At 37.1% G+C, this 16,487-nt stretch overlaps 1 protein-coding gene across 2 annotated transcripts in view; it reads right to left on the bottom strand.

Annotated features, from left to right (window-relative positions):
* Positions 1-8,175: 8,175 nt before the first annotated feature.
* Positions 8,176-16,487, bottom strand: part of PIGQ (phosphatidylinositol glycan anchor biosynthesis class Q) — a 61,270-nt gene continuing 52,958 nt past the window's right edge. For both annotated transcript variants that reach the window (XM_074197054.1, XM_074197055.1), the window contains exons 10-11: positions 12,610-12,671; positions 8,176-9,751 (exon numbers count right to left, since the gene is read on the bottom strand). In XM_074197054.1, coding sequence (XP_074053155.1) covers positions 9,599-9,751; positions 12,610-12,671 — 215 coding nt within the window. In that variant the 3' untranslated portion in view covers positions 8,176-9,598. The remainder of the gene's footprint in view (positions 9,752-12,609; positions 12,672-16,487) is intronic.

Raw genomic sequence — 16,487 nt, 5'->3', positions numbered from 1 at the left:
ACTTTAGATGGGCTGTTGGATCCCACAGTCCCCACTTCACCCTACCCTGGAGGGGATAATTCATTTCTAATCATTGGATTTTATAGAGTTGAAGGGCCTTTGGAGGTCTCTGGTCTAAGCATTTTATTTTAAAGAGGAAGTCAAGAGAAGGGAAGCGACTTGATCAATGAAGTCACACAAGGAATTGGCAAATCCTTTCACTTTAACCATAAATCTTTTTTTTTTCAAGGCAATGGGGTCAAGTGACTTGCCCAAGGCCATACAGCTAGGTAATTATTAAATATCTGAGGCTGGATTTGAACCCAGGTACTCCTGACTCCAGGGCCAGTGCTTTATCCACTGCGCCACCTACCTGCCCCCTGTATACTCCTAAAAGGGAAAAATAGATCAGCATAACAGTTAGGCAGGGTAATCCCACTTCTTTGGTTTAGGTCTAATTCTAATCACATGGAGGTAATAGGCTAAACTACTCCTAATAAGACTCAACAATAAATTCCAGCTGTCTCCCAGAATTCACTTACAATATACAAATTCTCCCTCCCTAGGAAACCTGAATTCAGGCCCATGTTGAGAAGAGGGAATTAGGGAAGGGACAGGGAAGGCAGGAAAAGGAGATTTATTTAATGTCTAAGGTATGTATCAAATGACTAGCTCATTACTGGGTATTGGTATCAGGATGCATCTTAGGGAATGTTCTTGATACATTATAGTAGGACTAAATGCATTGATGGAGAAGGTTTGATTCATGACAAATACAAGCAGCTACCATATCTGGTGAGGGGAGAGACATGAGATGGAAAACTGTTTCTCTGCCTGAGGGTCACAGCTTTCTTACATCATCTCCAAGTGGCTCATCTGGGTTATGGACAAATGGTATGAGGCATACACTATTCACTACTTTTCCTTATCATAAGGACTCAAGACCAGTAAAGCAGAAATAAATTCTTTCCAAAACAATTTACAAAAACTTTATTTTTATGGAAAGAAAAGAGGATTATATTAAAAGATGATTGGCTAACATGGTGGACCATGAAGTCATTATGTAGAAATCAGAATACTCTTATGCTCTACCACCTGGCTAGGTGTATCTGTGAAAAGAAGACATTGGTGATACTAAAGGTTCCTTTTCCCTTCTGGAGCTAAATCTGGGAGTTATAATTATCAACCTATCATTTTGAAAAAGAATGAAACATGGTCATAGTTTCTGATGCATGGAAAAGGAAAGCAAGGAGAGCAATTCCCTTTCTCATATTAGAAAGTGCTCTTCCAATACTGTTCCCTTGCCCAGTTTCCATTTTGTTCATTCCAATGGTTAATTTGGTCCAAATATCAAAACAACAGTTTCTAAGAATATAAAGCATGGGATGGGGTCCATGCTGACCCACTAGAAATTGGTCAATTAAGAATTCTTCCTTGAGAAAACTCCAGGTTAGAAGTCAGGTTGAAGTGTGCCATGAGGACTTCACATACCAGCTAAAGGAAAGTTCTTACCCTGATTCTGATTTCTTTTCCTCAATCTTATTTATTTTGTATGAATGCTAATTGTAATTTTAAAAAGCTTTACAGCAACTACATTTTATAGGGGCTTTGTTCATCATGCAGCTGACAATAGACAAGGGGGATCCTTTTAGAAGATTTTGCTTGGAATTAGAAAGCACCCTTCCCCCCAGGTGAAACTTAGGTCAGCAAAGGAGTGTTTCTCCCCTCCTTCCAGAATAAGATCATGCACTGTGGGGGTACTGACTCAACAGCATTATGATGCTAATCAGTGAAATGTGACCTATACTTCCCACACATTTGAGCAATTAGAACAGCAAGCTTCTTGCGTGGGGGTTTTCCTCCTGTCAATACCCATGAGACAAGAGAGGCAATAGAGAAAAGACCACTGTCTCCCAGGATAGAAGGTCCAGGCAATCTCTTTTGGGAATACTGACAAGTGTTCTGAACAACCACCCACATCTGTTGTGACCAAAAGAAGTAAATACTTCAGAGCCTGGTAACCCACTGAGTATACCTCGTCATTCATTTAGATTGCAGAATGGAAAATTTCACTTGTTAAAGGAGTAACCTTGCTTTTATATGAGCTCTTGACAATATTCACTGGGTTGTTTAACAATAACAGGGAAATGTTAGAAGAAAAATCTTTCTTGTGTAGATATAACAACGTTATGTTATTTCCACCATTTTTCATATACAATAAAAAGGGACAAATGAATCCAATGGAAACTGATTATTAGGACAGTTGGATGGATGCCAGATTTATAAAAGGTTGCCTCTATTAAGAGTATAGGAGGGTGCCAGAGACTTTGATACTCAAAGCAAGAGCAGTATTATCTTCAAAATAAACTTTAACACTATTACTTAGCGTCCTCGATACTTCAAGCTCCTTAGAAGACCTCAAAGGGTTTCCAAGGAGTTCAACTTCCACATTTCCTCTTTTTAAAAAGAAGGCAATGGAAACTGAGAAAAGCGTTTTACTCCCAGATTATAGTAGACTTGAAAGTCCAGGATCCCTGCTTCCAAGGACCATAGATGCAGACTTTGATCTGTTTATGCCTTTTTATCCATTTTTCCACACATTCTCCACAAAGGATCCATTCAAAATGCTCACATCATTTGTCAAAGTCTTTTTATATTTTCCGGGTACCTCTCTTAATCTTATCCCATCTCCATATCTAATCATATATTTCCTCAATGATATATCCACATCACTTCTTACATGTTGGTCTCATGCTATAGCCAACTTTTGCCTATTATCTTTTGGTCATCTGCAACTTTGATTCTTTCAACATTTTAACATTTTTATGATTGATAACATTGTACCATGGGGAAAACATTATGTAAGAATGATTTTTATGTCGTGGAGAAGTTTGGTGTGAGGAATTGTGGGGGTGTTTGGCTTCCACAAGAATGTGAAGGGAGATTGTTAGTTTACATTAAAAGACTGGGATCTACTTGCATAGGTGTCTAAGGGCAGGTATGTGAGTGTAAGACAAAAGACACTCTTCCCTCCCCTGTGCTCATTGGTATAATGGGTGGGTATGTATGTGTATAGGGAAAATGTATAGGGCAAATGTATCAATATATTGTGTATTGTGACCCCAGTCAATGATTGATATGAAGAGGGAAGAACTAGCCTTTCAAAGTGCATATGTGACCTAGCATTTCTGGGTTTCAGTGCCCCTCTCCCTTTGAGAGAGGTGGTCCTTTAAGATATCTTAATACAAGCCATTTTTAATCACTCTGGACTAAGTATTTACAAGCTATTTATAACACTTGGGATCATTAAGAGAACTATGAAATTTCCCCAAAGTATCTACCTTGTTCTCTTCTTCCTGTCTGGTATACTGTCTTTGCTCTCCTCTTCAATTTTGACCAATTTACTATTCATCTGCCATCCATGTCTCAGATACAGATACACACACACACACACACACACACACACATGAACTCAATGGTCTAGGCACAGTCAAGACAATGGGAATTTTGAAGCAGTTTTTCCTATATGGATTTTTGAGGTGATCTCTTTTGGGAAATCATGGGTCTCTGGGATAATATCTGGAGCCTGGAGCCTAATATAATTACTGCAATATTATTCACAAAGAGGAATATCTCATTAAAGGGAAAAAAATCTCTTCTATTTGGACTTTGCACAGTACATCTTCTATACAGTAGTAAATACCTTTACTAAGTATACATTTCCCTGATTGTGCCTTTCTTTGTCATAACAATAGTTATTGAATATCTTTGTAGTTGCATTTATCAAGGATTTTTGCATGATTTTAAATATGTGCAAAAGCCCCCTTATTGATCTAACAAGTCAAATGCTTTTTTGAAACAGATCTGAAATAGGATCTTGCATTCTCTGCATCTTTCATTTAACAACTTGACAAAGATGCCCTCCTCCGAGAAACATTTATGAAAATCTGTTTATTCTCTTATAATATTCAATAAAAGTATTTTTATATATGTATAGATTAATTCATTAAATCCATGCATAAAGATGAGAAAGCATACATGTAGTTTGCTAGTTATTCATGCTGTCTCAATCATTTTCTTGGGTAATAATACAGTCCATGCTCCCCCCCCCCCATTGTTTTAGTATGTTCCTCTACCTAGGCTGTCTTGTTAAACAACCCTTCAGTGCTTTTTGGATTACTTTCCTACTAGATTTCTTGAATATGTTCAGTCAGGTCTAGTGATGCTCTGTGCAGTACTCTTCTTAATATCAGGGACTAAGGCACTAGGACTCACCAATTATGGAAATTTAGAAAAATTTGTTTCATTTTTCTATTGCTGACCTCCTGTCCGTTTCATTAATAAATGCTGTTTTTAGGATCACCTCACTTGTCTTCATTTTCATCACTTTTTCTTGTCATATAAAGTGACTTGTATATTTTGATACAACTATGATCTCTCCTGGCTGTAAGTACTTCCTCCAATGATGATGATGACCATCAATCTTTGCTATCTCATCCTGTTTTAAGTCTTGGACACGCTTCTGTAAATTCTCTCTTTTTCTAGATCTTTTGACATGGTATGGGTAACAATGAAGCACAGGCTTTCTATTAATTATCCCTTACAGTTGGCCCATTTTCTTTTTTCAGCCATACATTTCTGTAACATGTTTATCCTGTAGAATTCTTGGCATGTGCTCTGCTCATGGCCACCACCACACATTTTTCCAATACTCTTTAATTCTTCAGTTACTGTGGTATTCTGTGACAATGTCATACATCTCCACAAGAAAAACTATTTAAAAATATAGGTTGTTTCAGGAAGAATCTTGGGGTCAATAAAAGACACTGTATTATTTCCTAAGGCAAGTTCACCTGTTTACCTCCTCTTTATAAATTCTGAAGTTACAGTAATATTGCTTATAATTTCTCACTAACTTTTGTAGTATTTTAATAAAAGTTTATATTCTAAATTGACATGGCCTTTACATGCATGTCAAGGACAGTGAAAAAGCATTTATTAAACACAAGGACTGTGCCAAGGAGATCATGTTATTGGTTAAAATCGTTTTGTGGCTCTTTTGGCCTCCCTGGTGTGATAACTGCTTTACAGGTCAGCTTTTGCAGGAATTTTTGATTATCAAATCAAGCCATAACATTTGCATTTTTCATTTCCTTTTTCTGTAACATCAATGACTTATTTGAAAAATCAGATTTGTACCTATTGTAATAATTCAGGCTACTGCCCCACCTTTGTTCTTTCTTCTAATTTGATGTTATTAAAATATTTCTCCCTCCAGTCTGACTGCATGACTGGATGAAAAAATAATTGTTCTGATTTGACTCTCAAATCTATAACTAGTCAGTTAAAACACAATGAAATCAAATTTTGTGATATCATTCAGTGCTTGCCTTATCCAACACGTTATACCTACCTCCTGGAGTTGCAAAAGACTGAATTAGATAATATTTGTAAAGTACTTGGCACAGTGTCTGGAACATACACACTTCTTTCCTTTTCTTCTCTTTCTTGGGGAGAGTATTCATGGCATTTTGCAAGATGAAATTCTGAAAATCATACTTTCAGTGGTACCTGCCCCTGGAGTCCCTCCCACCCTCTGACTGAAGAGGATTGGAAAGTTACTTTCAGATTCTCTATTTTTTAAAGAGGGTACCCTAAGAATTCACTTCATCATTTCCATAGGTCCACTTTCTTGGACTTCAGGATGGCTAGAAAGTCCATTATTTTGCAAGATAAAAACCAATTCCATCATTCTCACTTCCTCAGATAACTTTCCACTCTGGCTCCTTCACTTCATTTTGCCAGGTTACCTCCTTGCCCCTTTCCTCCCTTCTATTATTCAGTTTCTTTTTATGCATTGTTTTTGCATGTTAGATTGTGATCTTCTTGAGGGCAGGGACTGTCTTAAACCCTTTTTTTTTTTGTATCCCTAGCACATTGCTATTCTTCAGTCTGCCTCTTTGTAATCCTGTGAACCATAGCATACCATGCCCTCGCCCTGAGGGGCTCATCTTCTGAAGCAGTATATTTTAATATTGTCCACAGGGTTTTTCTTGGAGAAGTTTGCCTATCCCTTCTCCAGAAGATCATTCCCCCCCCCCCCCCAGAACTCTCCACTATGACCTGTCCATCTCAGGAAACCCTGGCAAGGCATAGCTCATAGTTTCATTCATCCCTCCTGGATCACTGCCTTCTTGTGGGAGAGGGGCTTGCATAGCCTAGCACATACTAGGCACTTATTTTTCAAATTTTTGCTTTTTTATACTAGTCATTTCCCAATAAGTGCTCCCAAAGATCTTCCCTTTTTTAAAAAATCCCTTCCTTTTAATAAAAGCAGTAAATAAAATTCTAATCCAACAACTACATGTGGCTGTATGTGTAACATTTCATATTCATAGTCTATTATCTTTCTACTAAGAGAACGGACATCAACAATCCTCTGGAACCAATATTGATTATTATATTTAATCTGAATTTTGATGTCTTTTATAGTGTTCATTTACATTTATTAATCATTGTGTAATTTTTCTGATTTTGCTTTTTTTACTCTGAATCAATTTGTAAGTCCTCCCATGTTTCTATGAAGTCTTCATTTTTACAATGCAATATTATATTGCATTCATATCATTCTCCAATCAATAGGCACCCACTTTGTTTCCAAATTTTTCCTATAATGAGAAGAGCTACTATAAATATATCCATATGGGAGCTTTTGGGGACATAAATCAAGTGATAAGATACATGAGTGTCTAAAGTGATGAACAGTGTAAGTTGCATAATATATCAAGCTGATTTTTAGAATGGTTGGAACAATTCATAGTTCCCCCAAAAGTTGATGCATTTTCCCACCATAGTCCCTCTAGAATGGATGATTTGTCTTTTAAATCACTTGATAATTTAATGGATATGAGGTGAAACTTCAGAGTTGTTTTAAACTTACCTTTCTTTAATTATTACTGATTTTCATATAGTTATTGATTGTTCTTTTGAAAACTGTATGTTATTTGACCATTAATCTGTTCAATAATATGCATCATATTTTCCAACTTATTTTCACCTTTCTCACATGTGTCTACCTTTCTAACTTAAGTAATTAAGTATCAAAGTATTGGCTTGGTTTGGAGAACTTACCTACTTTGTAGAATTTTTCAATGTCTTCATTCTCTACAATGGATAGTGATGCATTAACTGCAATTATTTTCATGGTGGGCATTGTTTAGACTCATGAGTAATAAAAGATGACTATGTGTCCTATTACATTATGTTTCTAATTGCCTTTATAAACATGATGAAACCAATTCTGTTAACTTCTTCATCCAACTTTTCAAGGAGGCAAACATTTATCAATACTTGTCAAGCTTAAATGAAGGTTCACAGTAGCATAAGCACTGACAGGGTCAAGATATATCTTAAGATATGGTTTCTGTCCTCAAGAAACTTAGTCTTTTTTTTTTGCAAGGCAATAGGTTTAAGTGACTTGCCCAAGGTCACGCAGCTAAGCAATTAAGTGTCATGGCTGGTTTTGAATTCCGATCCTCCTGACTCCAGGATCAGTACTCTATCCATTGAACCACCTAGCTGCCCAAACTTATAGTCTTTTGAGGAGACAATTATTTCCTCTTCTTCATGATTTGTTAGTACAAGGTGAACCTCTGCTTATAAAATTATTTGAGATTCTCTAGAGAGGTAACTGCACGGTTGGGAACAAGGGACTAGAGGATTCTAATTAGGAATCTAAGAGTTACTTCAACAGAAGTAATATAAGTATTTTATGATGGGAGGGAGCTAGTAAAGCAATCATTTGTGTGTGCAAACCCAGAACAGAAACAGAAATGAATTTGTAATCTATGGAACCTGTCTTTGGCTGTGCATACAGAAGTCTGGTTTTAGATGGTACTTTCATCATTTAGACCCCTGTGGTGACTCATTCTGAAAATTAATATCTTCATGAAATGTCAGCAATTGGGAAAATTTTTGTTGAATTGGGTCAGCAAGAGATTTAGGCCATTTTCTCTGAGCCTCCCATTAAATGGATCTTAAGTAGGCTTTCTTGAACTGGATGGGTCAGGCTCAATGTGGGTAAGGTGGCTGCTTTGATCTTCTAAAAATTGTTGAGTTTACAAATGACTATCTTAGGGCAGCTCAGAAGAAACCCTTCTGGAAAGCCCTTGGAAATGTTATTTAAGCAGGAAACACACACACACACACACACACACACACCACACACTTAAAGAATGCAAAGGAAATGAGATATTTTTAGTTCTGACCACATAAGCTAACCAGAGGTTATAATTATAGGGAGCAGAATATCCTTAAAGGATGTTCTCTTTGTTCTGTCCTCCAAAGAGAAATTTTACTCTTATAGAAACGGAGATTCAGGATTTCAGAATCCTGTGGCAAGATGAAAAGTAGGTGGTATCTAGGGAGAGGACCAGAATTTGCAGTTCTACTTACAATAAAAATATGAATTTGAAATTCCAATTGGTTCCTATTACCTTCAAATCCTTGGTGAATGGAAGATTGATTTTTGTACAGTTTCTTAGTACAACCTTTGAAGAGAACAAAGAGTTCTGTAAAAAAATTACACATACACACACACACACGACGAGGAGGAATGTGGAGGATTCTTCTTCCCAGGAGAGGAAAAACATTAGAAAGCTATGGTAACAACTGGAGACTTGAGCTATTTATCAACATTAAGAAGAGCTGATGTCCATCAGGTTAATAGTGTGTGGCACAGATCATAGACCATGGCATTTGGTAGCTGAATCAGAAGAGCATCTCAGCAAAAAAGAAAACAGCAATAGGAGAAACTGAATAATCCTAGAATAGCCAGCTCTTCTTAGAAATGGAGCAGAGGTCTATCTGGAGGCAGAACTATCTCCTCACACTGCCTGAGCCTGCCTTAGTGCTTTAGGGAAGGGAAAGGTCAACTTTTCAGCAAGAAACATGAATTGATATAAAAGATAAGCACCTCCTACCATACCTGGAGAGAGGAGGTATGTCTGTCAGTACATAGTCTCAATGCTGGTCGTTAGTTTCTGAACTGTTCAATGACATACTCTTGTCAAGTAGAGTGGGAAGGCAGCTCACAATCTATTTACATTCTCACCACAGTCATGACTGATAGCAGCAACTTCTCATATTCAACAAAACTTACTCTTAAAACTAAACTTATGACAAAGGACCAGGGAGAACAGAGGAGAAAGAAAACTATCCATCTGGGCATCACTATACAAGGACATCATTATCTTTTACCTGAGGTACTCAAGACAATGACCTTTCTTTACAAATAGCTGCTGATTCCTGGCTTGCTTAGGAGGAACTAGTGTAATCAAGGATGGAGCAACACTTCATTAAAACCCACATCCCTTCCCCCCCAAGCAGTCAATACCACCTAAGTGCTCAGATGGGAAGAGAAAAACTAAAAGAGGATCCACAAAGTGCTTCCCACTTTAAATCTAGCTCCTGTCCCTGCTAAAGTGTCAGTCTCTTTGCCAAGGGAGTTCAGGCAACACTGAGCCCGCAGTTGTTGGCTTCAAGCTGCCTCTGGCCCAAGAGCAGCAAGTTAAAATGTTTGCTTTGGCTCAGGCTTGCACATTTGGCTGATTTCCACCCTTCAATCCTGCTTGTCTCCTTTCTGCTTCCAGGGGTAGATGAGCTCACCAATGAATAGCTTCTTACACAGTGAACCCCAGGAATCCTTGGGGTAACAGCTGTAGGTGGGGAGACGGTAGGTTTGTACCACACTGCCATACGACAAAGGATTGATCTGTAAATACACAACCAGAAAAAGCCAGAGCAAAGATGAGATGGTATACTTTGGATTTAAATTAAAGACATTAAGGGATGGCATAAAGTATTCATGTATTTATCTCCTACTTTAGTCTTGGTCTTTCTTACATACTCCCAACTGTGCTGTTGGGTACCTCAGGGGATCGACAGGAGGGAGAAGAGCTTGCTTTTGGGCTCACTGCCAGGTTTCCTCCTGATGACTGTATGCCATATTTAAATGGTTTTGCAGTAAAAGGCACAAGCATGCTGAGAATTCAGAGCAGTGCCACAAATGCATGACATAGCTTAGAAGATCCCTGTTCTCTAGGGATGTACTAAATGCAGATGCAGAGGAAGTAACTAAGGTCCTTGTTCAAGTGGCAGGTCACATCTAAGACTTCTTAGTACTAAGTACTTTAATCTAGGACCTTCCTTAGTCTACACTGAGGGCTTCCCTCTATGCTTTAAGTGCTTTGTAAACTTCCTTTCACTGTTTTCTAAGCAGCATATCCTTAGGAGACTTCTGGGATAACCTAGGGGATATAGAACCAAGCCCAGAAGTGAAAGAACCGAGACCACTCAGGCTTTGATATGTCCTTGAATGTTCTATTTCTTTTCTAGATGTGTTCAAGGGGTGGGGGAAGGAATTGGTTCTTTGAAAACTCTTGTATCCCATTTAGGGCTTTAAGCAGGAAGATCTGGGTTGTAAAAGAAATAAGTAAAGAGGTAACTGCTGTAAGTATATAGGAGGTGGAATCTACCTTCTTGCTATGAAAATATAAGAACCTAAATTCTTCTAAGAGATTATTAGGTTAAAGGATTACAGTGAGATGTATGCAAAAACTACAATAATTTTTCACTGTACAGTTTTAGGTTTCTGAAAACCAAATACTAGTATGTGGATCATATGGATCACTAAACCAACTAGGATCCAGGCTATTCTAGACCTGCATGTGGAAGGTGTCCTCTGAACTTTGGGGCAGCTATTAATCCTTTAGGACCTCAGTTTCTCTAGCACTATCCCTTACTATAATGTCATTCAGGAGTTCAAGTCTTTAGAGAAAACATTTTACTAAATTCCCAAAAGATCTTGGAAACTAAACTTCCTTGGATGAGTTTCAAGATGAACTTCACTTATGTAGTATTCCTATTTATAGACAATAGCATTTCAGAATTGTATCAGTGGACTAATATGGGTCATGTTATGAGTTGGTTTCAAGGAAAGGAAACTTCATCTTTAGACTATTATATAGCTTGCTCTTTCTTGGTCTTTTGTCCTGTATAGGATCACAGAATTACAGAGCTGAAAGGGGCCTTAGAGAAAGTCTTGTCTATGCCTTGTTCAAGGTCACACAGAGTTGACAACTGTACCTAAAATTTTTTTGGTTCCTAACACTGGGCTCTTTTCATTTCACTTCTATAGGTTATCAAACTTTTTGGATGGGATCACTGGAGAGCAGAGCATTAACCTTAATTTAACCTATCAGTGAGGAAAAAAAATGTAAGACAAAAATCTTGCTTAGTCCATGTTTTGCTACTTTCACTGAGAAAGTATTGTTAATGACAAATCGTTCCCACTGAAAGATTTATTAGTCATCTTTCATATGTTTCTTCAGCAAGAAAGAGTTTTATATTTTGAAGTATGAAGCTCTGATGTTTGTTGTTGTCAAGGCAAAGATGGCCTATAAAAACCTCTAACAGTTCCAACTTGTCTGAAGCTTCATTTGAGTTACTACAGTGACTCAATATTGTTAAATAAGAACAAAGATTCCCCAAATGGACTGCTCTGAGGTAAGAGGATCAAACTAGAATTGTAAAAAGGCAGGCACATTTATAAAAGGCTTTATGGGCAATCATTATTTTTCTTTCCTAATTATGATCCAGAATACTCCTACTCCTCTAAATAGAAACCAGTTTTATTTAAGATTACAACTAGTAGGGCAAGTCATTTGGAGGAAAATTGCTGAAAACAAATTGAAGGGAACACACATTGTAGACAAAGTTGAATAATGTGGTCTTGCTGCAGGCTGTTTTATACTGAAGTACACATTTAAAAGCATGAGGATCGCCTTTCTGAACTAAATACATCAATGATGGGCTTTTTGTGACCTGGTACTATCAGATCCTCTCTACAAAACAGCAGATTTTCCTACTTCTCTTTCTTGGCTCTAAATAGGTCACTGTCTAAAATTAATCTGTTCAAAGCTGAGGGCAGGTGGGGCTCTAAGCTCCCAAAGATCACATTCCCACAGGTCCTTTCATAATTCAGTTATGCAAAATATGTTCACATTCTTAGTTTAGAGCTGAGAATATTTTCAATAGGCTTGCTGAATAAACTTAAGGCATGGTTTGTTTTTTTAACAAGAAATTTGGGGTAACTTCATAAATGGAAAGATTTAATTGGTCAGTGGACCAGAAAATCCCTAGACCATGAATTATGATTTTGAAGGGCTTCAAGATCTCACAAGTTATGTCCTATTTCCATCTAAGTCCCTCCAATTGAAGAGTCTGTAAGAACATTTCAACATGAGTTACAATATAATGTGGGTACCAGCAGCTGAATTTTCATAGAGAAACAAAACCAAAGCTATTTCAGCAATGTTGCAGGTGAGCCCAAATTATATTCCCATTATAAAAATAGGCAGATGATAAATGGACATTTCTAAGACTGAAATAGAACAAAATGAGTTTCTATTCTCTTTGGCCCTGGCCATAATACTCAGAAAAGTCATCAAGGAAGGTAAAATTATTGGTGAGCTCACATCTTTGGAAATATAACTAATGTAGTTGGGATCCTTATGTTAGCCTCTGTCACAGGCACAGGCTGAAAGAAAGCATGATTTGACCTGGTATTACCTGCATCAACAGTCGAAGGGGTCTGCCTGCTTCCTGTTCCAGAACTCTGAACTTTACACCAGCTAAAAACCAAAGAAAAGATGTGTGTGAATAAAGGAGAAACACTGCTGTTCTTGGTTCAAGTTAGGCTAGTCTTTCTGTATCCAAGAGACAAACACTAGGGAGTGAGTCAACACAAACTGAAAACACCTGACTGCATGGATAAAAAAAAACTAAAAATATCAGTTACCCTATTCTGCTTATAAACAAAGGGGATGAGAAGGATAGAGGAAGAAATGTCAAGGATTCAAAAAGAAAGCTTCTCTCTTAGAAATTCAGTTCCAGGACCTATAAGATTATTTGGGAACTTTTCTCTCTTTTCTGAATTTCCTTTTTTTTTTTTTTTTTAGAGTGGGGAGTAGGGAAGGGTTGATTATCAAAAGAATCTCACAGAACTTTATTGAAATAAAGAAAGGTGAAATCTCTAACAGGGAAGAGAAAAGTGGTTAGTCTTCACAGCTGGGATGGGCTGGTAGAGTGGTGATAAGGTTTTTGTATCCATGAACTACCAAATCAATTCCATTCATTTTTTTTTAGGTTTGTTTTTTTTTTTAGCAAGGCAGATGGGGTTAAGTGGCTTGCCCAAGGCCACACAGCTAGGTAATTACTAAGTGTCTGAGACCGGATTTGAACCCAGGTACTCCTGACTCCAAGGCCGGTGCTTTATCCACTATGCCACCTAGCTGCCCCTAATTCCATTCATCTTAATGAAACTCACTCCAATCTAGTTCAACCTACCTTCTCTAAGTTCTTCTTTCACACTCTTATCTACCACGTGTCTGTCCTATTAGACTACTCACAAACTCCCACCTCTGTGCCTTTATTTTTCCCTCATCATTATATGCTGAAATCTCACTTACCCTTTAAGAGCCAATTCCAAAGTAATTGATTCTTTGAGGATTTCCCTGATAATCCCTCATGTCTTTTCTTGATCCTTGTATAGCATTAGATTTCTTTTATGCTTTTATAGCTTTTGCTTAATTATAATTATTACATAGTTATAGTACAGCTATTGTATAGTTATGATATATTAACATATATAATACCTTTCTTAGAGGTAGCATGGTCTAGTGGATAGAGGTGTTGTTCAGACATTCAGTCCTGTCTAACTCTTCATGATTCCCATGGATTGTGACAAGCCAGGGTCTTCTATCCTTCACTGTCTCTCAAAGTCTGCCCAAGATCACGTTCATTAATTCCAAGACACTATTTATCCATCTCATCCTCTTTCCTCCCTTTATCCTTTCATGTTTAATATTTTTCATTGAGTCCTGTCTTCTCATTATGTGGCCAAAGTACTTCAGTTTCAGTATTTGATCTTCCAGTGCATAGCTCAAATTCATTTCTTTTGATATATTGACTAATTTGATCTCTTTGCTGTCCATGGGATTTGCAAAAATCTTCTCCAGTACCACCTGGTTAAATTCAAAAGCAGCAATGAGCTTTCCTTGTGGTCTAACTCTCCCAGTCATACATTGCTATGAGAAAAACCATAGCTTTGTTGGCGAGGTGATGTCTCTATTTTAGTATGTAGTCCAGATTTGCCATAGCTTTGCTTCCAAGAATCAAGCTTCTTTTAATTTCATGACTTTGAATCCAAAAACATAAAATCTGACACTGCTTTTATTTCTTCTCTATTTGCCAGGAAGTGATGGACCAGTTGCTAAGATCTTAGTACTTTTGATTTTACTCTTCAGGTCAGCTTTTACACTTATTTCTTCTTTTTAATTTTTCTTACTTTTTGCCATTAGAGTGGTATCATATACATTTCTGGGATTGTTGATTTTTTTCTCAGCAATCTTATTTTTAATTTTTAAATTAGGCTTTTAATTGATCTTCCCTGGCATTCTGCATGATGTAGTCTGCATATAAGTTAAATAAATAAGGAGACAAGATAGCTTTGCATACTCCTTTTTCAATCTTAAAACAATAGGTTGTTCCATGTTCAATTCTAACTGTTGCTTCTTGGCTTGCATACAAGTTCTTTAGGAGATAAATAAGATAATCTTGACACTTCCATCTTTTCAGGACTTACCACATTTTGCTGTGATCCACAGAAAGGGTTCAGTGTAGTCAATGAACCAGAATTACATGTTTTCTAGAACTTGTGTTCTCCATAATTCAGTGAAAGTTGGCAATTTGGTCTTGAGTTCCTCTATCTCTTTGAAAATCTGCCTGCTTTTCTGGTAATTTTTGATTCACGTATTGCTGAAGTCTGCCTTGTAGTATCTTAAATATAACCATGTGGGTGTGTGAAATGAATACAATTTCCCAGTAATTTGCATATTCCTTCAAATTAAATAAGATTAGGATTTGGATAACAAGCTAACCTCAAAAATTTGAGTCCTTCCCCGACACTTCTTGGGTAAATGATACAGTAATAAGTCATCCCATTTCTTAGCTTTATGCTATTCTCTAATACTAAGGGCTTCAGAAGTGTCCTTGGAAGAGGGAGTATCTTCACTCTGGGAGTTTCCTAGATCTATGAAATTACAGGTCTACTTCCTATTCCTATACATCCCAACTACTGTTTAGACCTTTGAGGCCAAGGGTTGCATCCTAATTATCTTTGTATTTCCCTCAGCATGAAGCACAATGTTTTGTACATTGTAATGCTCAATTATTGTAGGAATATTTTGGTTTTTTCATTTATTTTCATTTATTTGGAGATGGAGAAAGACTGATGGCTATGGTGATAGGAACTTTTCCCTACCTACTACCATGACATCTGAATGAATTCCAAACAATGGATAGTTTTCATCTTTAACTTAACTGGTTTTACATTTTGGATACCACTGGCCTATTGTTAGTGCTTTCTTAACAATGATGCAGGGCAGCTAGATGGCACAGTGGAAGGTGGCTGTGTGGTGCAGTGGATAAAGCACTGGCTCTGGAGTCAGGAGGACCTGAGTTCAAATGTGACCTCAGACACTTAATAATTGCCTAGCTGTGTGACCTTGGGCAAGTCACCTAACCCCACTGCCTTAAAATAAATGAAAAATTTAAAAAATGATGTAAGAGATTCTCAGGCACTTGAAAAGAAAGCACAATAAGCTAATTACCAATCACTATACCCCTGTACAGTGAACATATTGCAAGGTAAATGATCAATGCATATTCTTCAAATTATTAATCCAGTGATTATGGAACTTGAAATTGATTCTACTAAATAAGGAAATGAAGCAAAAATTCATCAAATGATTTCTGAATTTAGAATCCTATATGAACTCTTCAGAACTGGTATTGATACAATTGACATTGAAAAATCTTTCTTTCTGCTCTCAAAGGTTCTGCACTTGAGGCAAACAAAACAATGAAAGTCAAAATATGGCAATTACAAATTTGTTTTTCAATGCTGGGCAGCTTAGATGTCCTTTAGATCCTTCTGACCATCTCAAGCTTAAGACAGTAGCTCTGAAAGTTGGTTTTGAAAACTATTTAGCTGTTAGGGCAAGGATATTGTGGGATACAGCATTTCATATTTATTAATCACTTTGAAATTTACAAAGAATTTTCTTATAACACTGTAAGGAAGGTAATGCAAGTATGACAGAAGAAATCTGATGTGAAGGGAAGCTGAATGACTTTTCTGTTATTTCACATAAGGAGTAAGGCAGAGATTTGAATTCAGTTCTTCTGATACCAAAATCAGTACTCTTTAGATTCCATTATACACTGTTTAGAAAGCTAGGTAAGATTACCTCTAAAGTTTATGCCAACTCTCAGTTTCTATTGATTACCTAAGGAAGTAAGTCAGGCAGATAAATTTACATATCACACAGGTTAATCCAAGATCCAACTTGAATATGAAGACCTAAATATGAATGTACAGGATCTGG

The sequence above is a fragment of the Macrotis lagotis genome, chromosome 8 (assembly GCF_037893015.1).
Source record: "Macrotis lagotis isolate mMagLag1 chromosome 8, bilby.v1.9.chrom.fasta, whole genome shotgun sequence".
NCBI lineage: Eukaryota > Metazoa > Chordata > Mammalia > Peramelemorphia > Peramelidae > Macrotis > Macrotis lagotis.
This window is presented reverse-complemented; position numbering and strand designations above follow the sequence as displayed.